At 41.5% G+C, this 24,467-nt stretch overlaps 1 protein-coding gene across 5 annotated transcripts in view; it reads left to right on the top strand.

Moving 5' to 3' along the window:
* The window catches only part of nalcn (sodium leak channel, non-selective), a 115,930-nt gene that overhangs the window by 53,853 nt on the left and 37,610 nt on the right, over positions 1-24,467 (top strand). For all 5 annotated transcript variants that reach the window (XM_033617623.2, XM_078174638.1, XM_033617624.2 and 2 more), the window contains 4 exons: positions 2,426-2,593; positions 8,634-8,825; positions 11,505-11,642; positions 12,184-12,258. In XM_033617623.2, the coding sequence (XP_033473514.1) occupies positions 2,426-2,593; positions 8,634-8,825; positions 11,505-11,642; positions 12,184-12,258 (573 nt within the window). The remainder of the gene's footprint in view (positions 1-2,425; positions 2,594-8,633; positions 8,826-11,504; positions 11,643-12,183; positions 12,259-24,467) is intronic.

Genomic DNA, 24,467 nt, shown 5'->3' with positions numbered 1-24,467 from the left:
GATGCCTCATGATACTACCCCGTCCACTCACATAATGCATGATGCAGCTGGGGATTTTAGGATATCAGCCACTTTATAATCCATACATCTGTATATTTATTAAGCTCAATAATGGGAATAATCATCTCTTAACATCTCACCTGTATAAATTAATTGATCAGCTGTAAATATTTATTTGTATTTGTATATTTTTCTGTTTTTATTTTAAATGTAGTTAATTTTAAAGTATATACACACACGCTCATGACACTGTACTGTACGTGTCATGCAGGTTGACTTGATGTCATCAGTATGCAGGTGGTAAAGACAAAGACGGTGAGGAGTGTGCCCACCTCCCCCGTCCCCTTCATACCTTTCTCTCTCGCACACAGCTGAATGGAGGAGATAAGAAGGGGGGGGGGGGGGGGGGGGGGGGGGGGACTAGACACAATATTACCTTCTCTCACTCCCTCCAACCATATCATACAGCCATCGATCTGCAGATTTGTTCCAATCTGTGTGAAGGCTGTGAAGGGAAAATAGGAAACGGAGGCACTGGGTTTAGAGTTAAATGGAGAAATACATGTTTTATTGGTGAGGTGCCAACTTTATTCTTACCATATTTCCCCCTGCTAAAGACAGTGGCGGTCAAAGCATTCAGATCCTTTACTTTAAGGAGTCCTCCAAGGGTTTAGCATTGCACATAAAGTTGGGGTGGAAAGCAAGAGACAGATTTAAAACAGAGTGGTCAGAATCAATGCAGCAGAGAACAAGATTCTGATGTTTAATCTACTGTTGGTCAATATCCAAAAACACAAGCTCCTACATTTCCCATAAATGCAGGAGCAGCTTCCTAAAGTCTTCAGACACCCCTTATTAATGTGTAAACTACATTTTAGTGTAGCTTGAGGAGGCTAAGGGAGTTTATACTATTGGGTAGTTAAATCTGTAACGAGGCACCATTTTATAAATTAAACAGGTTTTATATGTCAAATCATATCTGTATGTTGACAGTTAATAATTGCTGTCAAATAAATGTAGTAGTTAGTAGTACAGTTAAAGAATAAAGGCCTTTACACCCCAGGGGAGGGATTTTTGTGCGATTAATGGCACATCAACAAGGACTGGGCGATATGGAGAAAATCAGAGATCACAATATTTTTGACCAAATACTTTGATATTCATATTGTGACTATATTGTAAACATTTACACAACAACATTTGATAATCATCAGTAAGTAGTAGGCAGCACGGTGGTGCGGTGGTTAGAATTGTTGCCTCACAGCAAGAGGGTTCCTGGATCAAACCTCGGTGTGGAGGACACCCTCTGTGCAGACTTTGCATGCTCTCCTCGTGTCAGCGTGGGTTTTCTACAGGTGCTCCAGCTTCTTCCCGCAGTCCAAAGACATGCAGGTTAACTGGTGACTCTAAATTGTCCGTACGTGTGAATGTGAGTGTGAATGGTTGTCTGTCTCTATGTGTCAGCCCTGTGATAGTCTGGTGACCTGTCCAGGGTGTACCCCGCCTCTCACCCAATGTCAGCTGGGATAGGCTTCAGCAACCGTGTGACCCCTAACAGGATAGGTGGTTATGGAAAATTAATGAATAAATAGAACAGTCTGGTAAGTCCAGAAAATGACATGACTTCACTGTAATGCAGCCTTTAAAACCAGGAAAAGACAGCACTTAATGATATTACAATATCCCAAATTTAAGGTGATGCAAATTCACAATTGCTGCTAGCGTAGGTGGGTGTTTTGCATTTTTATGTTGTTTATTCGTCATGCTGCCGGTGTGTGCGGCTGTAAAGAAGCAGAAATTGGAAATATTTAGATAAAACTCAAGCACCCCAAAATTGAACTAACAGGTAAGTTTAGTAACTGACTGGATGTTTGTTTTTTATATTTTTAATTACTTCAGCAACCTCCAAGATCTCCTCCTCTTGGTTCTCTTTGGCAGCACCCATGGGGATAAATGATAGCTGCATCTCACTTCCCAGACTTCAGAACAGTGTCACCTGTGTGATGTCAGTTAGTTGGCAGTTGGCACCTGGGCAAAGCTGTCATAATGACCAACTACTGCCGGCTGATAGAAAATACATCACTAACTGTGCACTGCTTGTGATTTTTTTCCGTGAATGTTACACAGACTGCAAATACAAGGGGCTTTATCTGTGGGCCATGTAGGCTCAGTTTTGTACAGTAGTGTTATCTCATTCGGCCATAGTTATTTAACAGACATTTACTTAAATGACAATCTTTGAGATTATTACTCTAATGCACAGCTGTTAACCCTCATCACTGACACACACACACAAATTGCACAGTATTATTCTTTACACTGAAGCATATATTAACTGGTGTAGAATTGCTTTCTGTTGAGAGAGATTAGTGTTAGCAGGGAGTAAATGCCAACACTGATTGCTGTTGTCTCCATGCCATCCTAGGTTGCCTTTACTGTGTTATTTGACCTGGAAGCTCTTCTGAAGATCTGGTGTCTGGGCTTCACCGGCTACATCAGCTCCTCCCTGCACAAGTTTGAATCTCTGTTGGTGGTGGGCACCACGCTGCACATCTACCCCGACCTCTACCACTCTCAGTTCACCTACTTTCAGGTATGCACATATTTTTACAGTTTTACAGCCTATACAAACATACCTGAATCCATTTATATCTTAAATTTGAGCCTAAATCATCCACACTTGAGTTAAATTACAGTGAAGAACATGAGCTGTGAATCATTCAGTGACATTTCTTTCCTGTGACAATGCATTAATGAGTACGAATCAATCATATCACTCTTCGGCATTGAAACTTCTGCCGATTCATTCAAAATGCTTTTAATGTACTGTCACCAAAATGTCCAACAGAGATCAGGTTAAAGGGATTTCTGAGTTAGCATTTTTCAGTCATGACATATTTTGTGGGACATCTGACGTATTCAATGAAAGGAGTTGTTTGTTGATGGTTTTATTTGATGATATTTAGCATAAAACTCAGCCTGAGTCATTAATTATTGTATGTGAGGCGCAGAGCTGGGAAAGTCCTGATAATTATGTAGGTGGAAGCAATAATGTGTGATGCCTTTGGCCTCAGTGGAGATGTATATAGTAGTGGTTGTCTGCGATATTTTCTCCATAAATTCTGTATTTGCCTGTTCATTTGCTTGTGTGTAATTTGACACACTTATCCAGTCCTTTAACTCCCCAGTTTTTCTAGTTCTCAAGGCAGCAATATAAATCACCTGTGTATATTATGACCCATTTGGCACTGTTGCCTAGCATTATCATCCATCCAGAGACTTTAAGTATTGCACTCAAAAGGTAACCCCGCGACCTTGCTGTAGGTCGTGTACTGTAATGTAGCCGCTGAAAAGCTCTGCGGAGGATCTGATGGGGAAGGGCTTCTCGATGGGTCTTTAATGAGCCTTGACCAAACAAGCTGCCCTGATCCTGTCTGACTCTCTCAACAGCTGCTATCTCCACCACCACTCAAGCAAACACAGGCAAACATATATACTGTAGCTGTGATCCATTAAAAATGATTGTTGACTGGCAACAACATATTCTGGATACTACTGCTGCACATTACCAAAGTTACTGTCCTTCCAGGCAATCATTTCAGTACAAGATAAAAATCAACTTGCAAGGACTTGAGACTTACTTTAGGTTGGCAATTCATCTCTGCAAAAAGGCCCACATCTGTTTTTTTCTTTAAGTTACCATGTTTTTGCATGCTAATGCAGTCTTGCAAAGTTTATGTATTTCTGAATTATGGTGCTTTCATGTATTGGCAACAGATTCCATTATCCTAACCTCACAATTAGTTGCTGAACAGCATTGCTTTCATGATCTATATAGGGCTTTGAGACAAAAATGGCATGGCAATTTACAACCAATAAATTAAAGTATTAAAGTGGAAATATTTTCCATAAATTACACATTTGGGCTGTGTTGTGGTCTACATGTCAAATCTACCAGGGCAATATTTTACCTCTTAACCCTTGTTGATAACACTTATGCAGATCTTGCAGTTTGCAAGTTGCACTTTTTTAAAATTGTGATTTCATAATGAAAACCATTCATGGCTCAGATCCACGCTAATGCTGTGTTATAAGAAAACTTTTAATGTTGAAAAAAAGTGATTTATTATGCGCCCAACACACAATAAGCAAACATGGATGTTTGACAACTCCTTACATCTAAAATAGTAGTTTTCTGGAAAAAAAAAACATTTATTTTTTTTACTTTCATTTTTACAAAATAAAAGAAAGGTACTGTGATTGTATTGCATTCTGCACACAAGTAATACATCCGTACGAAGTATCAACAGATGAGGTGTTAGTGCCAAAAAATGATGATCACCTTTGGCTTTAAATGTGTTCTAACAAATACAAACAGGAAACAAGCTCAGAGCATCGCCTAACAACATGCATGGGTAATACAAGTTTTTCTAAATTCTAAATTGTGTATTGTTAGTCGTTAAGTTGTCAATGGTAGCGGAGCACACTATAGCCCCGTTTCCACCAGTTCAGTGCAGTACGCTTTTTTTTCGGTTTCCACTGTGAAAAGTTGTGGATGGTACCAATGGAACCGTTCCGCACCGTCCCCATTTTGGTCACCCCTCTGTTACAGTACCTAGCACACAGATCTGGTACTATGACCATCTTTAATTTTTACTTTAGTTTTTATTGTCTCTCTTGGATGACATACACTTTTAGTAATGAGTGGATCTTCAAGCGTTAAAATATATATTGATTTTGACCAGGTTATGTGAACACAGCATACTGTATATGCCTTGCCTTAATGGGACTAAATGCACAAACTCAGTATTTTTAAATATCCCATCAAAAGAAACTGTCACTCCAGCCTGTTTTATTTTGTTCTGAAAATGTGCAGACTGATGAATGAGGAAATACAGTGAGTGCTGGATGGAGCAGTGAGTGACAACAACCCCGCCCACATTTAAGAGTGCTGTTTGCAGTGGAAACGCTAGGGTCTAGGTACCATGTCTGAAGGGTTAATTTTGGTTGCAAAGGTACCATACCGAAAGTGTTTGGTGGAAACGGGGCTTATATGACTGCCTGTTTCATAGGCTTGTGTTCTTTGTTCTTTGAATTGTAGTTACGTTGTTTAACACAAGACAAAATGAATGACTGCCACAAATCTTTGCATGTTAACTATTACTTAAAAAAACAATAGTGTGAAACAATACAGTACCTCGAAACATAATATTGAAATACCCAAGTGCATCAATATTTTCTTACACTCCAACGAATGAGTAATTTTTAAAGAGCAATTGGGAGTTAAGTGCCTTCTTCACTCCTCACTCCTGACTCATGGGAAGGCACTTCTCCTTCACTTTCCCTGCTGATATTTTCCCAAGTTGGTCCCAGCTTAAACAGGTGACATTTAGTCACAAGTAATTAACCTTAAGGCTCTGTGAGGGAATCCAAAGCGTGTGCTGGCTACAGGAGGAGGGACGAGGCTACACAATCAATGATTGTTTCACATTTTTATTTATTTCTATCCAACCAACGTTCTGTTGCGAAAGGTTAGCCTTACCAATTGTCTTTCAGTCTGGCCCAAATGTCACGTGCTTTAGAGCCCTACTTACAGCCTTAACACACACGCTCGCATACACGCGCACAATACACTTGGCAGAATGATTTTTAATCAGCCAATGGAACCCACCTCGACACTTCCTCTCTGTGTGTTCAGAATTGCAATGACTTCAGTAGCTGCACGATTTAACAGACCAGTCAATGCATTCACTCAGAATGGCAGGGCATTGTATAATTTTGGACATTTCTGGTCGGGATGCACTGATCCTATTCTGGTTATTGGTATCGGGCCAATACGGGTTTAAAATTCTGGATGGGACATCTGTGACGGCGACAATGTGACACATTATGCAATTCAATTTTATGTTAAGCATTGCTTTGTCTTGCAAGAGGCTGGAGCCAGAAGCACACACAGGCGACACAGCTGGAGAGCCATTCTCTGAGTGTCATTTATAGTTAACCATTGGTAGCAGGCGCACAATACCCTTTGTGGGGGGAAAAAAAAGGTTTGATGCCATGCAACAATATCCTGTTATTTATCGTGTTTCCTCCTCCAGATCTGGCTCCCAGCCTGAACTGTGGTTGGGGTAACCCCTCGTGAAAGTAATTTGTTTCGCACATCAAAGTGATTACAGTCAAGATTGTTTATTGCTCATTTCATGTCTGCATGAGTAGTCGAGATATGTTTTTCTCTGGGAACAGTCATGTTTACGGCTTAGATTACCGATATGTAAATGACAAAGAGATCACAAGTAAAAAAGTACATGAAGTCTGGTGTATTTTTGTTGTTCATCTGTTTTCCTATTATGTGGAAAAGAATGATCACACATAAACTTGTGTGAAGCAGAGTAGTTATACAGTTAAAACATATATCATATATCAGATCAGTACTCTGTATTTGCTGATACTCAAAGTCCTTAACTTTGTATTATGTCAGAGGAAATTATTTTGAGTAGGCTTGGACCATTTCTGTTTCTTAATGTCTTCATACCATCATCACATTTCATCGGGGGGCATGGTATATGAATGTATTTGTGTTTTAAAAAAATGTAAAAGCTGAGCTGCTGGACATTGTCTAGCCTACAACGCTGTGTTTCTAATATGCACTAAGCCCATTTAGACAGCTCTTACTGGGTTCAAATACTTATGGCCCACAGAATAATGAATAGAGAGGAAAAAGCACCGCTCGTGCTGGAGGACCTGATGAACATCAGTGGGCTGAACACTGATGTGTGGAATAAAATCAGGTGGCTAACAGGGGTGTGCCATATCATCACATTCATGATAATACCGGTATATTTTTTTTATATTAGATGAAAAATTCATATCGTGATACTGGCGATATTTCAACTTGTTGACATATTGACATCATACTGTTACCCACGGCAACAACAAGCATGACTGATAGCAAAATTATTAACGACCCCGCGGTGGTTCCAAAAAGAGGAGCAGCTTCAGTAGTGTGGAATAAACTGTGGCGTCCTGAATGTTTTATGAACAGCCCCGGACTTCTCAGACTCTCTTAGTGACTCAGAGGGAACTCATTCAGCGGCTTCTCTGGCAGCAGCACAGCATCTCTCCCTCTCCTCTCTCGCTGTGCACATGGTAGTCAGTGACTTCAAGTCATTTTGTCATGAACGCCTGGTAATGTACACAAACGTGACGCTCGCAGCTCCACAACAAAAATTACATAAATGTGAATGTTCTATAGTTCTGTTTATATATTTTGTTGAACTGTTAATATTGTATACAGAATCTGAAACTCATTCTCTAGGTTGACTTTTAAAACAATATCACTTATTTTGTTGTAATTTTATGTTCTTAAATTAACTAGAAAATGTATTTTTTTTTTTTACTAATTTGTCATTGTCAAGAATATTGTCATCGAAAAAATACTCTGAAATATCATGATATTATTTTAGGGCCATATCGCCCACCCCTAGTGGCTAATTATCTACTGGTGTAGCTGGAAGAATTAATCTCAAGATAAAGTTATATGTGGTAATACTCCCAAACAGGGGCAAGTTTCCTTTTTAATAGTCCTGTAACGTTATCCCCACCACACTCCCCATTTCTGTCAGCTCAGCTACGTGTTCCACCAATAGAGACTGACCTCTGGTGGCGCATGCTGTCCGTATCAGTTTAATAGAAAGAGGAGCATCTGTATTTTTGACAGTGTTGAAAATCATACCTTCAGGATTACCAAATACCCCAGTAATACACTGATTCAGCCCAAGCTGTGTATTGATAGCCAGGGTGGTACATAATCACAGCCATGCTTATATGATGGTGCTGCAGTGGTTAAATCACAATTTTATTTTGCTCAGTACTAACTACTGTTGGTTGTTATTGAGGCTGTAGTTAACGGCATTCTCATTCTGGGATGCCATTTCAGATTCCCACAGGCCTTGGACAAAAAGATAAGCAAAGAACCAGTTTTGCTGTTATATCCTTATACACTCTGTGGCCCTACCCTCTTAGGGTTTGCCATCAGCCCCAGAGCTTGCATCTGTTGTAAAATGGATAGTGGTCATCATGGTCTGTCAGGAGTAGAAGGTATAGTGTGTCTTCCCATCCCATCTGTCATCATGCTGTGAGTGTTATTACTGTATTTGTTTACTGTAGGTCCCAGGTCTTAGACCGGCAGCCCCTGTTTGTCTCCTTTATTTTCCCATGTATCCAGGGAATGGGAGCTAGCCATTCATTTGGCTCAGAGCAAGATACTAAGGAAGAATATTTGGCCAGGGGCAGCGGTGCCGGGCTCGATCGATAGCCACTCTCTGGATTCCCAATCAAAGCCTGACCAATATGCATTACCTTTTGGGGGTTGTTGTCACCACAAGCAATTTAGGGACTAACCCTGTTGACAGAGCGGGGTGTCAGTGCACCTTTAGCACTGGGTCAAAATCAATGCTTTGTTTTTTTTTTTAAATCATTTTGTAATCAATGTGCCACTATGTTTTCTTTTATGGCTATAGTATCTTTAATGTACCCCCTCTCTTTTCCTTTGGTGTGGATTATAAACTACTATTAAATAATGGTTACACAAACAGTAATCTTACAGTAGATATGCATGTGTTTCCTCCCCTCAGGTGCTACGTGTGGTGCGTTTGATTAAGATTTCCCCAGCTCTGGAAGACTTTGTGTACAAGATTTTTGGTCCAGGTAAAAAACTAGGCAGCCTGGTGGTGTTCACAGCCAGCCTCCTCATCGTCATGTCGGCCATCAGTCTGCAGATGTTCTGCTTTGTGGAGGAGCTGGACCGATTCACCACATTCCCCAGGGTAAGGAGCCACTCACACTTAACCTTTCACCAAGAGGACAATCTGCATACAAAGTGTTGTATTGAGAGAACGCTTCTGTGGATGTGATCATGTCTTCAGCTTTTTTCAGATAGATTTTTGTGTTCTTTTGGGTAAACTGTGTAAAAATGAATCATGTGTTTTTAAAAAGTCACCCTGAGTCACATACTGAAGGACAAACAGTTGATTTATTGAGCAGATTTTTATGGAAATCAGTCATCAGAAGTGTAAATAAATTCTGTTTTCCATCAGGGTAACTTTTATGAAGCTTGATGGCAAAAAAAAAAAAAAAAAATAGCCCCAATTTGAAAATACACCCTCTTCCTGCAGCTCTCTGTCCTAAGCCCCTCCATGCAGAGGACCATGGGCATATGCATGTGCTTCATACAGTAACTAAGTGTTTCCCATACATTGATTTATTTAACAGTGTTTCATTGTAAGCAGCATATTTACTCACTCCTTGCCCTACTCTCTAGCTCTCTGTTATCAGACCAGAATGACAGAAGAATCAGTTAGCTAGCCCCCTCACTGTCCCTCCGCTTCATTCCATCACTGTGGAGTGCTTGGCTGGTTGGGGAGCAGGCAGCAGCTCCGGAGTCACAGATCTTTAGTTGGTGGTTGTAATGGCTCAACTTTGGCCAGCACAAACCCCCTAGTGCGTCACAAGGGGCTGGTGGCCAGCGGCAGTGCCAGATCTAACCTGTGTATAGGCAGCAACAGAAAGTTTGATGATCTTGGGGGGAGTTGGGGCTGCTCGATGTCCCAGAGATGGGGTTTGCGCTGGCTGGATTTGGCTTGCTGCACCTGCTAACTGGGGGTCTGTCTCTGAAGTTGCTTACCACTTTCCTCCCAGCAAGGTGATGTGTAGCGGCGGGGAGTGAGGCGGAGGACACACTGTGATTTGAGGCTCTAACGTTAGCTAGATAAACAAGAACTTGAAGCTGCAGCCATAAGCCTTTGGCTCCAGTTAGCAGAAGGCTAACTATTAGCAACATATTCTCTCCATCTCTGAAACACTTTAACAATGTTTACACTTGTTTATTTTGTTTATTGTCAGACTCTTTTTTGGAGCCTCTTTTGATAAGTCCATCATCCTTTTTTGGGTTGCTTTGGAGTGTTGGCAGTTGCTGCCAATGCTGGAAAAGCAACTTTCTCTGCAGGATTCTCCGCCTTTGAATCAGGTTTTATTCGAAGGGACATGTGTGCATCTGCATTTGCAGGACAACCAATTGGAAAGGCCTCTCTCTGACAGGCTAGATTTTCTAAATCCTGAAAACAGAGCCAAGTGGAGGTGCAGAAGTCAAGTTTTCTCTTGGACCACTTGTATTACAGTATGCTCAAATTTTATTATGGTTTTTTTGCCCAGTGATGGCAAAATAAAACTACCTACCCCAGCTTTAACTCTTTACTGTAATTACCTTCTGTGTGATCACAGTCGGTTCACAGTGGATTTTTTGTAATTTTAAGTCAATTTAGTTGAGATTGCAGGTCATTGGAAAATTGATTAAACCAGCATTTCAGGCAATATCAGCAATTATTTAATAAGTGCCACCTGATTTTGAACAGTATTGTTTTCACCAGCACCCACGAAACTAGTAAAACCTCTAAATTCCCAAGCGCTTCAAACACACTTAGTCTTAATATGCCCTAGTATACAAATAATTTGCTCTCAGGGAAACATGAAATGTATTTTAAATCAGGAGGTACAGGTAGGCTAATATATGAATGCACTACATAAAAATTTAGAATTTTATATGAGCAGTTCCAGAGGGACGACTCAGACAAGCAGCGGGGAGGCCTGCAGATGTTGATGATGGGTTGCGCAGTGGGTCGCCAGATGTGGTACCTCCTTTGATTTCTAAGTGCTCATGAGCTTCTTTCTCTCTCATTAGCCACATCTTCCCATCCTCATTCTCTTTTTTTTTCTCTCTTCCAACATTTCACTGATCCCAGGCACAGCGGGACATGAGGGGTTGCTCGTAAACAGATGCCACTTGTATGCTGTGTTACCCTTCTCGCTCTCATTTTCTCTTGTCGCTTTCGTACTGCTTGCGACTCACACACCCACATGTATGCACACACAGACACAAGCACACATCATAGTTAATGATGTTTGGCTGTCTCCCCTACGGGCGGACCTGTTGCTGGGGTTTATCTTCATCTGCAGTGACTGGGATGTGGGAGCAGGTGGGAGGGGCTGGGAGGGAAGGAGGGAGGGAGGGGGGATGCTGTCTGGAGGTGAGATGCTAAGGAGGAGGCGCAGGCGTGCCACTTGACACCAGGGGGCACAGTGTTGCAGCTGTTTGTTCCTTACACACTTATCTGACCTCTGCCTCAAAGATGAGGGGGCAGCAGGACAAAGTAAAAAATAAATGTCTGTCCTCATTTCCTCTCTTCTTTCTCTGCCATATGTTTCTAAATCTCACAATCACTAGCTAGAGAGTGATGGTCAGAGGAGGATATGTGCATCAGCTGTGTGATATTTGCTCTCCTGTGAAAAAGCATGTTCCAAATGTCAGATCTGTCCGTTGCTCTGTGTTATTTCCTCCCCGTTTCTGTCTGTCTTTTCTTCTCTCCACCGCTTCTGCTCGTGTACTCAGTTGCCCTCTGTAGCCTTTTGCGTCTCTCACTTTCTCCTATCGTGTGCTTTCCTCCCTGTAGGCATTCATGTCCATGTTCCAGATCCTAACCCAGGAGGGCTGGGTAGATGTCATGGACCAGACTCTCGTGGCTGTAGGTCATATGTGGGCTCCGGTCGTCGCCATTTACTTCATCCTCTACCATCTGTTTGCTACCCTGGTGAGGAACTCACTGTGCTGTTTCAAATTAAGGAGTCACATAAGTTGAAGAGACTGTTGAATTGGAGTTTTAGTGTTTTGGTTAAAGTTTTAGTTTGCTATATATTAACTGCAGCTTTCTATTTAAACTCATATTCTGTTATTTTGGTCACTAAAAGCAGGTTGGGGGAAAATAAGTGGCAGAAGGATACATGAATTGTTTTCTTAATGCATTTAATTAGTGCTCCCGTCCCTTCAGTGTTCTCTCAAGTGGTACATCTAATCACAGTTAATCAGACTTGCAGGCGTAAGAAGTGCTGACATTTCAGTGTTTGGCCTTCTGATATGGGGAGCATTCAGACAGCACAGACAGTCTCAGGATGACTCACAGTTCACCCCCAGACAGACAGGACGTCTTCCAGAACGAGAACAAGCAACAAATGCGATTACTAAGCAGACTTTGTACTTATTTTTATGGTAATGGGAGTAAGGACATTAACATAATTTGTAATGTGTTCACACGCAGCATATGTTCTTTTGCACTTCCTCCTGTCACATTTTAGATTTTGCTCAGTCTTTTTGTGGCTGTCATCTTGGACAATCTGGAGTTGGATGAAGACTTGAAGAAGCTCAAACAGGTAGGAGCTAATTAACGGCTGACTATTATCACCTATTCACTGTGACGTTTTACTACATTTTGCAGCAGCTTTGTGGTAGATTAACTGCATTCACAGTTGCCCATTGATTTAAGTATAGAAATTACCCTTTCGCCATTTTTTGTGATTAACTGTTGACACTACAAACAAATTTTTGTCATGAAGGAAAGCAATGATTTTTTTATTTTTATTTTACCATTGCATCTTTACTGTAATTGAACCCCTTTTGAACACAGTAACCCATAAGCATTGATTATTTTTATTCATTAACAAATGTCCAGAGAGTATTTAAGATGTTACCTGGCTAACAGAGTAATCTTGCTTGGTGCAATGCCCCCATCTGGACTTTAGTTTCTGAGGCAGGTGTCGACCGATGGACAGTGTGTACAAAACCAAAGCTGACATTTCTTACACTTTTCCATGAATAGTGGGGTATTTTTTATTCTATCTTGTTTGATTTAATTTAATTTAATTTGATTTGATTTATTTTTTATTTTATTTTATTTTAATTTATTGTATTTTTTTGGTTTATGGCCCATGGCCTGTGAACAAGAGGGCACTTTTGCAATAAACTCAATGTAGTGCTGACGTGACTTGTTTTTGTATTACATATTTTTTAAGTTCATATCACATGCACATTGTAGATTCGATCATTTCTTTACACAGTAGTTTCATCTACTTTTTTCTAAGAGGCTTTAGTTAACCAAACTACGTTTCTGGATTTTCTCCTGCAGGAGAGGACTGTCAGTCACCTCTTACATAAAGTTCTTTTCTCTTAAGCTAATTCAACCATAGCTTCACCACACTACAGTGAGCAAAGCTTGAATTGTGACATGGTATTGCCAAGCTTAGCCACTATGGCTGGCTGATCACAATGTTAACATCCCACTGTGGCCGTCACATTTGATGCCTTCAAGTGGTTCATTTGAATGATCCACTGTTGTTATTGTTGTGTTTCAAATACATTTTTTTGCTCCTAAACATTAACCTGAATTACGAAAACAACCATAAAGTAATTCACTAATTTTGAAAAGAGAACAGGGCTACTTCACACATTGAGAGTGTGACCTCAAGAGTTCCATTTGAATTGTTGCAGCCCAGCTGGCATTGGATGTTGACATATGATGTCAGAAAGACGCTGGAGTCTTACACTGGTCAGACACAAAATTATGGTTATGGTTGGCATGAAATTGGGTTTGACGATATTTTAAATGTCTAACAACATCAGAATTTATTGTCGTGTGGATGTAAACATTTTGCCATTTTGCAGACGTTGGATTTTTTTTGGTCATTCTGCATCAAGATGATGTTGGCATGAGACGTTTGGAAGACGCTGGATTTTGGTTACTTAATAATACTTCAATCAGGAGAGACAGATGATTGGAGTAAAGATAATATCTAACACAGAATATTAGAGTACAGATTAACAGATGATTTGTGTTGATTAAGATTCGTCTTTAGCGCTTGGACACCAGGAGGAGATATTTTTTGATCGAGGGACATCTGAGTTGCAGCAGGATAAATCCTCCCATGGAGTCCAGACACTGGTGGTGGTGGTGGCTGATGACTCTGAGGCTGATGGTTGATGAGGCGTATGAGGCTGATGAATCAGTAAAGACTAGGTGGTGATGGGGATGGCGGCAGCAAGAAAGAACTATGGCAGAGAAAGAGCCATACTTAAAAAGAGTAGCTTTGAGATGAAAGGCTGACAGAGAAGGTGTGTCGCCGTGCTATTGGTTGATTGTGAATCAGCTGATGACTCAACTGACCTATGCAGACAATGACACCAGGAGACAGTGAGTGAGAATAGGTGCAAGAAGTGAATAGCAGGGTGAGAAAGAAACTTACAGCCTGAGCATGAAAAGTATTGTCTTCCTGACTGAACTTTCGCTAGAGCTTCATAACTTAAAACCAACAAAGTATCAACCTGTCGTCAGTATTCCATGTCAAATTGACATTGGCATCAGAGGTTGTCCTGACATTAAATTTTCATCACCAAACATCATAACCTAAATTCAACTGTCAACCGTAGTCTTTTTGATATCTGGTGTGATCTGGTAACCAACCCTGTTTCCTGTATTTTTGGTGGTGTTTCTGTACTGAGTATACCAAGTGCTGATCCTGATCAACTGTGACACTGTTCACACAGAAGTGCCACCAGGGTGATCCCTTTGAACTCCATGCATTCCATTGCCTGCATGTAATTGGCTGCTGCCCTGTTTAAGGATGTACAGCTTCAGCGGGCATGTCACAGTTTTCTTTTTCACTTGTGCAATGTTAAAACAGTTTACCGTGCATGTCTCATCCTGTAGTCACGATGCACAAAGTCTTTGAATGGATTTTATTTACATAATTGGCCTTTTTTAATAATCATGGCAGCACATGGCAAGAATTTAAGGTCAGTATGTTTTCTAGTATAAAACCCTTGACGTTCAGTTCCTTTCAAACCAGTCAGAATAACAATAGCGAAATGTGCGAGTACGCTTGCTACATATTTAAAAATGACATTTTCTTTCCCCACGATCTGAAGTCCAAACACATTCGTCTGCTGCCTTCCATTTCTACCTGTTGTTTTTTGCTGCTACATTTTATTTAAAGGCTCAGCCCTTTCTGTTGCTACCCCAGGAAGAGTGACAGGGTTGTAAAGTGTGCCCACATGCGGACAGGGCTTTGAGTAATTTCTTCATTCTCACCTTTTTGGGGGTTTTCTCTAGAGGCTTGAGTAAGTGGGCAATTAACTTTAATAAAGCAAAACCCTGTTGTGTGAAAAAGCTGGCACTTACGCACACACAAGTACACACACAGGGCCTCTGTGCTTGTCATTGCTCAACGGGTGAACCTTAATAAGCAGTTTCTGTCGTCAAATGCAAATGAACTGCAGTTGCAGACGTACTTCTATGGAAATTTGTTTTTGAATGGTCGTATAGAGAGAACTACATGGAATTAGAGTCCGTGGTCAGTTCACGTGGAAACCATACAACAATTTTACATAAATTAATTAGTCTGTGAAGTCAATGACATGAACAGGTTTACACACATACACACACATGCTCACATAAACGCTGTACACTCATAGCCGGCTGGCAGGTCTCAGCTTGCCTGGGCAGGTTATTTCCCACCCACAGCTGAGTGATTAGGCGCAGTGACTGTAAAATTGCCTATTTTACAGGTGCTTCAATCACGGCTACGGAGACTGACTATAAATAGACCATAGATTGTGATCACCCTCCCACAAGAGAAGGCTTCTGCAAACATTTTGCGAAAGCCCAGTGACATGGTCAATGTTTCTATAGGAAATAAACACGTGGGCTGTGGGGGATGGGAAAGCAATTACAGTAAATGTGATGAATCGTTTTTTTGCTGCTGTTTGATGACTTGATTGAGTTGGTAATGTTTATGTGTCCATAATGTGACCATGATAAGCTCTTTACAGAAGAAATTATTGTAAATGTACAGGAAATAGTGTGACATAATGGTTTGCTTTCGGCTCAAACTGGTTTTGTTCCAGTCATGGAATAGATATCAGTCAGTATTTAGATTGAGAGTTTGACACTCAAAAACCATGTGTGTATTCTCTCCCCTGAGATGTTTTTAATCCTTTCTTCTTCACAGTTGGTCGAACACACAGACAGTTGCTGTGTTCAAATTAATTGGAAATAATGGGACATCAAATTGAAGCCGAATAAACTATTCAAAGAGCCAGTTCATGCAAATCATAGAATTTTTGTCTTGCTATTATTTGAAGTGACGTGAAGGATGATGTGTGCGCTATTGGTGGAGAGCAAGTGATGCTGTACACCAGTTGATAACACAGGAAATAATGCACACATTTACATTGTTGGTGGCATAATTAGTGGCATTTATTGACTGAAGTGTCACAGTGAGCTAATCACAGTTGCATTCACTGTCACACTGAAGGCTGAATTTGAAGCTACTGTGGGGAAAACGATGTTTTTGAAAGTAGTTGGTGACAGTTTATCTTGCCCTGACATCCTGCTCCCCGTCATGCTCCATGTGTGTCAGAAATATCAGCAGGAAAAGCAGTCAAACATGTCAGCTCCCCTTACACGCCATTGTACTTTGCTCCTACCCATGAAAGACTTAAAGCATAGAAGACGTGTGCGGTTGCAGGTGTGCCAGTGGTGTCTTTATGTGTGTCTGGTGTGTACGTGTCACATTAAAATGAAAATGTGCAGCCAAGCTTTGATAGATAAGGCCCACCTGCACGGTGCAATTATGCATGATGATAGTGAACCATTCTTCAGATTATTTTCTATATACGTTAGCAAGTCACTGCTAATGTCAGGCTCTGTTGTATGTAACAACCATTATACTCTTGTTATACAGTGGGGTGTCACAATTTTGATTCTAAATAGCAAAATCAGTTGAAATGAGCTTTCCATTATTGAAATCAAAGTCAGGATCAGCAATTCTCCCCAATTATGTACATCTGAAGACAATACACTTCAAAGATGACATGGCGTGACTTACCGTTACACCAAGGCCTCTGGCAGAGTCGGGCATGACAGAGAAACAATAGATCTGGAAAATCCTCCTGCTTCGATGAAGTCACCTGTGTGGCAACATTTTGCCTTCCCCGTGACTTACGTAAGCAACGAACGAGTCGTTGACAGGAAGACCACAGTTTGTAGGCTATGCTAGTAAAGTGAGAGTCAAAGTTTTTGCAGAGGAAACCCAGACTGTTATTTCAAAGTGCCCTTTTGCCATCTAGTGGCTGTTGCTTGTGTGCTTAATAGTTCAATTGACTGGTAAAATGTGTTATTATTAATCACATTTTCTATGAATTATTTTAATGTGACCATATTACCAAAGTCAAGGCGACGTCACGAGATCGGTGGTGTGTATTCTGTGGTCTGTCTATGAGTAAAGTACTTTAATCTGGCCAAACCTTCGCTTATAATGACCTTGTTAGTCACCCAGCAGCTCTTTGGCATGTTGGCATGTTGATGTCATGAAAAAAAAATGTATTTGTTGCTTTTCTGAGCAGCTCTCTGCGCTGCTACAAACAGTGCCAGAAGAGATCGTTTGCCCAATGTTGATTTCGAGAATGGTCTTAGTTTGGTTTGCCCAAAATTATGGCAGTTATGTCACACGTAATACCATATAGTCTGTCTTTTCAAAGAAGAATTTAATAAATGACAATCTGATAAATGTTAAATGACAGTTCAGTCAGGACCACTGTAGTCAAAGAAAAATTTATTTCCATTTGCACTAGTGTATTTGGCAGTATGGCTCTGTTCTGGGGCCTCGCTGCTGTACCTCGGGCCTAAGCAGAAAGCCTCTTCCAAGTGCCTACGTGGAAAGCCTAAGGCACAGGGAGTACACCTCTGCGCTCCTCCATGCGCATATGTAGAAAGAGCGCACCTCTCCGTCCTTCCACGCGCCTATGTGGAAAGCCTTAAGGCAGAGAGAGCACACCTCCCTGCCCTTCCACATGCCTGCGTGAAAAGCCTAAGGCAGAGAGACTAAACCTTCCTGCCCTTCCATGTGCCTGCGTGAAAAGCCTAAGGCAGAGAGAGCAAACCTCCCTGCCCTTCCATGTGCCAACATGGAAAGCCTAAAGCAGGGAGAGCAGCAGCAAAGACCCCCAGGAACAGAACAGAGCAGCATCAATGACAAACAGAAATGACATTGATAAGTCAGACACCGCATGCAAAAGAAGGAGCTGGGGTGGTAGCACGTTCAAAGCGGTTTGCAGAAGAAGCAGCAACAGTAGGCAGGCCAGAGAGGTGCCAATTCACCTCCTGGGCACTGCCGAGGTGCGCTTGAGCAAGGCACCGAACCCCCCAACCACTCGGGGCGCCTGTCATGGGCAGCCCCACTCTGACATCTCTCCACTTAGTGCATGTATAGGTCCTGTTTTGCATGTGTGTGTTCGGACCTGTGTGTAATTTACAACAGAGTGGGAGGGGGAAAAAAAAAAAAAAGAATTATTTTCCCTCGGGGATTAATAAAATATATATATATATATATATATATATATTTATAAAATTAAATTAAATTAATTAAATTAAATTAAAATAAACTTTATAAATAAAATTGATTGAAATTGATTGACTCGAGGGTGCGCTGACTGGTTAGCTTCCTCTCTTAAACCATTCCCTGCATATTTTAACAATGCTGTTCAGTCAGCCAAAATTTGACCGACCCGTCTTGGGAATTCTTTTCTAGTTTCTAGCATAATAGGTCAGCAACATCCTGTTTAAACCAGTCAAGTGAGCGTGTTACTGAAGCTTCAGTGGTTAAATATAGTGAGTAAGTAGTAAATACTTGTGATTCATACGGTATAAAGAACCGCACACCTGAGAGGCCAAATAGTCTTTTTGGCAGCAGTACAGAATCACCTCATGACTCAGAGCTGAAAATAGAACGAATGTTGTCAACAACTCTGTAAAAGTACAGCAACTGCGACAGATTGCTTTAAAAACATACAACTTCTATAAGGCTGTGTGTAGACAGCTTTCACCTTTGAACTTAATGAAGCTGATCATTTTTGAGTGGCAACATTTCCCAAATTCCAACCCACCTGCAAATATCCGCTCCACAATTGCCTACATCTGTGCTCTGTGGAGCATTTATGAAGCAGATCAGCATTGATGGAGTTACCAGGCAACACGTTTTGGTCGTCATCATGTCGTCATCAGGGCAGGTTTATGTTTCCAACTGTCACTCCATGTGTATAAGCTACTTCTTCTTGGCTGTCAACATAGCCAGGTGTGTGTGTGTGTGTGTGTGTGTGTGTGTGTGTGTGAAGCAGCAGCACTATTGTGTCTTGCCCATGTCTGCTGATTTGATAATGACATCATCAATAAGGCATGTAGCTAAAAACATCTGTCATCGTTTGTATGCTGATTGCAGCCCCGCATTTCAGGGGAACGACTTGCATCTGTCAACCCTGACAGACCATTTGTCTTGATTTGGTGTTTCATCTAAAAGAGTCGAAGCTTGAGACGTCAGGAGAAGAACAGAGGCTTGTGGGTAGTCATGTTGTGATCAAGCATCAGTGTTCGCGCAGTGCTGTTATATCTGGTTGCTTTAATGTCGTGTGATGGGAGCTGTTGGCAAGTTGAACTGTTTCGGAATCAATGCATTGTAACCACAGCCTGAGAACAAGTCATTTGCTTTCAACACAGACCCGTTCACACACAGGTGCATGTGCACTCACACTCACATACACATTAAAAGTGGTCATTAATAATTAGGGGAGTGAGAGTAAGCGGTGCTGCAGCTAATGACTAACCGGTTTATGCTGCCATACTGATGAGCCAGGAGCACAGAAGAAATAGGAATTCTTTAATGGCACACACACACACACACACACACACACACACACACACACACAGCTATATGCATGTGTGCACCAGTGTGTGCTCCACTCATCAATGTTGATTAGGATAATGCATTTATTGCGTGAAATTAGGTTTGGTAGAAATTTTTAATGAAATGAAGCCTGGGACAGGAGAAGGGTAGACAGCAGAGGAAAGGAGAAGTGAAGGGAGGAAGTAGACACCCCACCTCCAAGCACACACACACACACACATCAGCCTCCCAGGTGTGTTTCTGCTTATGGCTGATGTGAGACTTGGGAGAGTGCTGAACTGCTCATGAAATGCCATTTTAAAACATTTATACAGTGCAGCAGAAACTGGTTGATTTTTGTTGTGCACTCTGGTGTCGCAGACGGCACAGTCTCACTGAATACTTTTCACTTAGTTTAACCATGAATGTTTGCGTTGAAGACAGTCAATAATCACTAACTCTGACAGATGAAGCTAGGCCATGCTAAAATGGGAGTTAGTCTCAAGATACACCCAGTAGTATATGCTAGCTTTTAATTATGCATTGGGGGTCCCATATCAACCTGTCAGGGTGTATTTTGCAATAATGACCAGCTCTCTTTACATTAGTCTGCTTATTACCCTGCTACTAACTAAAGAAACTGATAATGTGACACAAAATACTGATGAGGACTGCATTCATAGCAGCAGTTTGCTATTCTGTTGTTCGTTGTTAGGGACCAAGCATTGAGGCAACAAGATGCAACAATTGCGGGTTTTTATTTATCTAAAAAATGCATGAAAAATTACAAATCAAGAAATGAACAACTAGGCCTATAAAAGACATCAACATAACATAACTGTACTCAATAACATAACTAAACAAGGTGTTAACTGCGAGGGAGCGTATATAGTGGCTTGGCCAAACCAAATAATACACAAGCGGTAACCAAAATGGACGGCAGCTACAACTAAACACAAAGCAAAAGTACCTAAACCCAACCCCCTTCCCATAATGTGGCAGTACATGGTCTGATCCAATAAGTTGGCTCCAGGATTTAAGAGTCCCCAGCCCTGAACCACGCCTTTTGCTCCACCAGGAAAGGACCTCCCCAAACAACCACGGTAACTCAAAGACAAAGAAACAGATGATTAATTATCAAACAATTTGCCTGTGTAACTCTACAATGCTAGAATGCCCATCCATTTTCCATCCATTTTCACAACCGCTTATCCTCTTAAGGGTCGCGAGGGGGGCTGGAGCCTATCCCAGCTGACATTGGGTGAGAGGCAGGGTACACTCTGGACAGGTCACCAGACTATCACAAGGCTGACACATAGAGACAGACAACCATTCACACTCACATTCACACCTACGGACAATTTAGCGTCAGCAGTTAACCTATCCCCAACCTGCATGTGTTTGGTCTTTGCTAGCATGTGTACAATTAAATTAGACAATGTAAGGTTAAAGGCAAATGAACAGATTCTAAATCAAACCAATTATGTAAATTGCGTAATATTGTTGGCCATAAATGAAAATAACCTGTGTAGATAACAAACTAATGACTTTAAAGTGTTGATTGGGAAAACATTACCATTGGTAGTTTGCCGTAATTGACCAATCAGAATTGGGTATTCAACAAAGACGGAATAAAAATCAACTTCTGCGTACAGTCCATAATTTCTTGTCTTACATTATTTGACATTCATTCATTCATTCATTCATCTTCTAACCGCTTCATCCTCTTGAGGGTCGCGGGGGGGCTGGAGCCTATCCCAGCTGACATCGGGCGAGAGGCAGGGTACACCCTGGACAGGTCGCCAGACTATCGCAGGGCTGACACACATTCACACCAATTTAGAGTTATCAATTAACCTAGTCCCCAATCTGCATGTCTTTGGACTGTGGGAGGAAGCCGGAGTGCCCGGAGAGAACCCACGCTGACACGGGGAGAACATGCAAACTCTGCACAGAAGGGCTCCCACGCCCGGGATCGAACCAGCAACCCTCTTGCTGTGAGGCGAGAGTGCTAACCACCACACCACCGTGCCGCCCATTATTTGACATTGTTATACATTATTTAAAAATATGAAACTCATGAAGTTATAAAAGTAGAATTTTAGCCAGGAATCAGAGATGGAAAGGCTTTAGTTGGAAAGTGAGAAATTTAATGGACATCAATTTAAGTCATTATGACTTCATGGTACTGAGGCTTGTGCATTTTGCTTTCGGTTTTTTCTCCAAAGTTAAAGGTTATTGTAGCTAGCAACAGCATAGCCAGGTATTTGTTTTGGTGGTTTGCAGGTAAATGCCAGCTATTATACCTGAGGACTACTTTTGTTTCAGTGGAATTTTAATGACTGTAATTTCTGCAAGTAACAAGTAAAAAATGTGCAAAAGCAGTTAAAGAGTAAACTCCTTTCCGTACATTAAATCATCACTGTGTAGATTTAAATGTGCTTCCCTTTAAATGTACTTTCCTATAACTGGAATTAGTCACTATGTCGCAGTAAAAGCACAATACAGCCTTGTACTTTCAATCTCTTGTTGAATTAGGGACTCTGTGTAAATAAAGTGTTTGAGCTTTCTTGCTAAATTGTTGGATAATTAAGAGGCAAGGATTGGCAGTGAGTCATGACAGCAACAGCAACTTTGAAGAAACCATTGAATACCATATTTATTGTGAAGATGGTGACATTTTTTACTCTCTTCTCGTTAGGCTTTGTTCTTTTCCCAGGATAAATGCAGGGAATGTGTTTTCCTGTTTTCCTTGTTTTGTATTAATGTTCAGTGTGACTTCAGCTCGCAGACAGTCCTGGGCACACATACATCTCAAATGTCAAAGTGCCACCCAGAAACACCTTTTGTCAATCACAGGAAGACAACAAGAACGGGCCAATAGCTGCATGTGATTTGAAAAACGAGTTTGCCCATTGGACGCTGTTGCTGCCCGTTGTTGCTCTACTTTCATCTGCGGTGTCACAGGTCGGTGGGCTTTGTGATGGGAGAGACTGATGGCCCATCTCCATCCAACAAATCATTCCTGCCCAGAGAGCAATGTCTGCAGGACCAAAGGGAGGTGCAGGGAGAGGGGAAAATGTTTATCCTGTGCTGGTAGATATCAACCAAATAGAAAAAGGTGTTTACCCCTAAGGGCAGTGATGATGATGATGATAATAATGTGTGTTTGTGTGTATCTCTGTGTGTGTGTGTATGGGTATGAATTGTCAGCGGTGATAAATCTGTGTGTGCGTTTTTGTGTACACACTAATTTTTTTTTTGCATTTCTCTGTGTGTTTGTGTGAAAGTGGAAATGTCTGGCAATCAAACAGGTCCTCGGGCCAGGTAGATGAGTCATGAGGAACACATTTGGGAAATTGTTAAAAAGGAGCAAGTAGAAAGCCAGGCAGAGAGAGAGAGAGAGAGAAGCTAAAAGCATAGCTAGCTTGCCTTTATCTACTGTCTGTTTACATAATACATACAGACAATTGCAGACGCTTGAATCCTTTGCACGCTGAGCTCTGAGACCTCTCACTGTGTTCTTTGACACTTTCTCTTCCTTTCTTTCAAAGTCTGACAGATTCTTATACGCAAAAAGGAGAGGGTGTGGTTGTTTGAGTGTTCAGCCTATAGTGAACATAATAAGCACATTAATGCTTTTTCTCTCTGTTGACTTTTTGTCCTTAATTTAACCAAAATAAAAACGTTTGTGATTTGATCATTTTAATCATCTTAATATTGGTGTTTCTTTGTCACTCTTAAGGTCATGTTTTACTGTTTAATATGACCAGAAAATAGAAACACAGAAGTTAACTACAGTGTAAGCAGGCACCCTGAGAAGCCACTACACATACTGTACAGATACCTGGAGTCACATACTGTACTATACACAGGCAATGGCTTTGTGATAGGTCTGTTTTTGAAGTATAGCTTAGTTGATAAATACACTGGGGATAGTCAAGCAGATATTATCATGGATCGAATGAGAAGGAGCAAAAAAATGCCACATATGTTTGAGATAGTTATATTTTAAAAACAGTAAAAAACTACCTTGTCTTTGAACCAGATATCTCTGACTGTGCGTTCACACCAAACGCAATGGACGCGATAAACGCCACAAGTTTCCATTCAAAATCAATGTAAATGACGCAATGACACGTGATGTCGCTTCGGGCGACGCGTTTCAGGCGATAAGAGCGACGCGATGAAGCGATGACGCGTCCATCGCCTCAGCGCGTGTGACGCTTGAAGTTGAAAAATTTGAACTTTTCAGGCAACATCGTGTGACGCTGTGCCGCGACATCCAATCAGCGTTGATATCCAACCATTCATAAAGAAATTATAAGCAACTAACCGGAGACAGATGGACAGGCGCTCCGCAGCTGGGATGGAGCGCCTGTAGTTGGTGTCCAGGCGGGAGATCCTCGCACCGATACGGGCCAACAGGTTCTCAAACTGGGCCAGCGTCAGCCTGAAGTACCGCTGGAAACTACCGTCATCCAGACGCAGCTCTTGCAGGAGGTGATGATATTCACCCAGCTGTGTGCGTTTCTGGAGGATATTGTGAACCCAGACACGGCGGTGTTTGGGTCTCCGATCCAAATCAGTTGTCCACAACAGATAAAGAGCAGCTACGGTAGTTAACTCAGCCATGGTTGACCAGAAAATAGCGGGAGATGAAGAAAATTGCGGGAGGAGGGTTGCGTCATCGCGATTGAAGCGATGAAGCGATGATCAAAAAGGTGACATTTGTGATCAAGCGACGCGATACTCGCGTTATGGGCGATGACATCGCGTCCATCGCGTTTGGTGTGAACGCACGGTGACAAGTTTATTTACCAGACCAATAAACCCACATAGTACATATCTTGGTCACGATTCCTAAAAGA

The sequence above is a fragment of the Epinephelus lanceolatus genome, chromosome 14 (assembly GCF_041903045.1).
Source record: "Epinephelus lanceolatus isolate andai-2023 chromosome 14, ASM4190304v1, whole genome shotgun sequence".
Taxonomy (NCBI): Eukaryota; Metazoa; Chordata; class Actinopteri; order Perciformes; family Serranidae; genus Epinephelus; species Epinephelus lanceolatus.
Note: the sequence above shows the minus strand (reverse complement) of the source record. Positions and strands in the feature narration are given on the sequence as shown.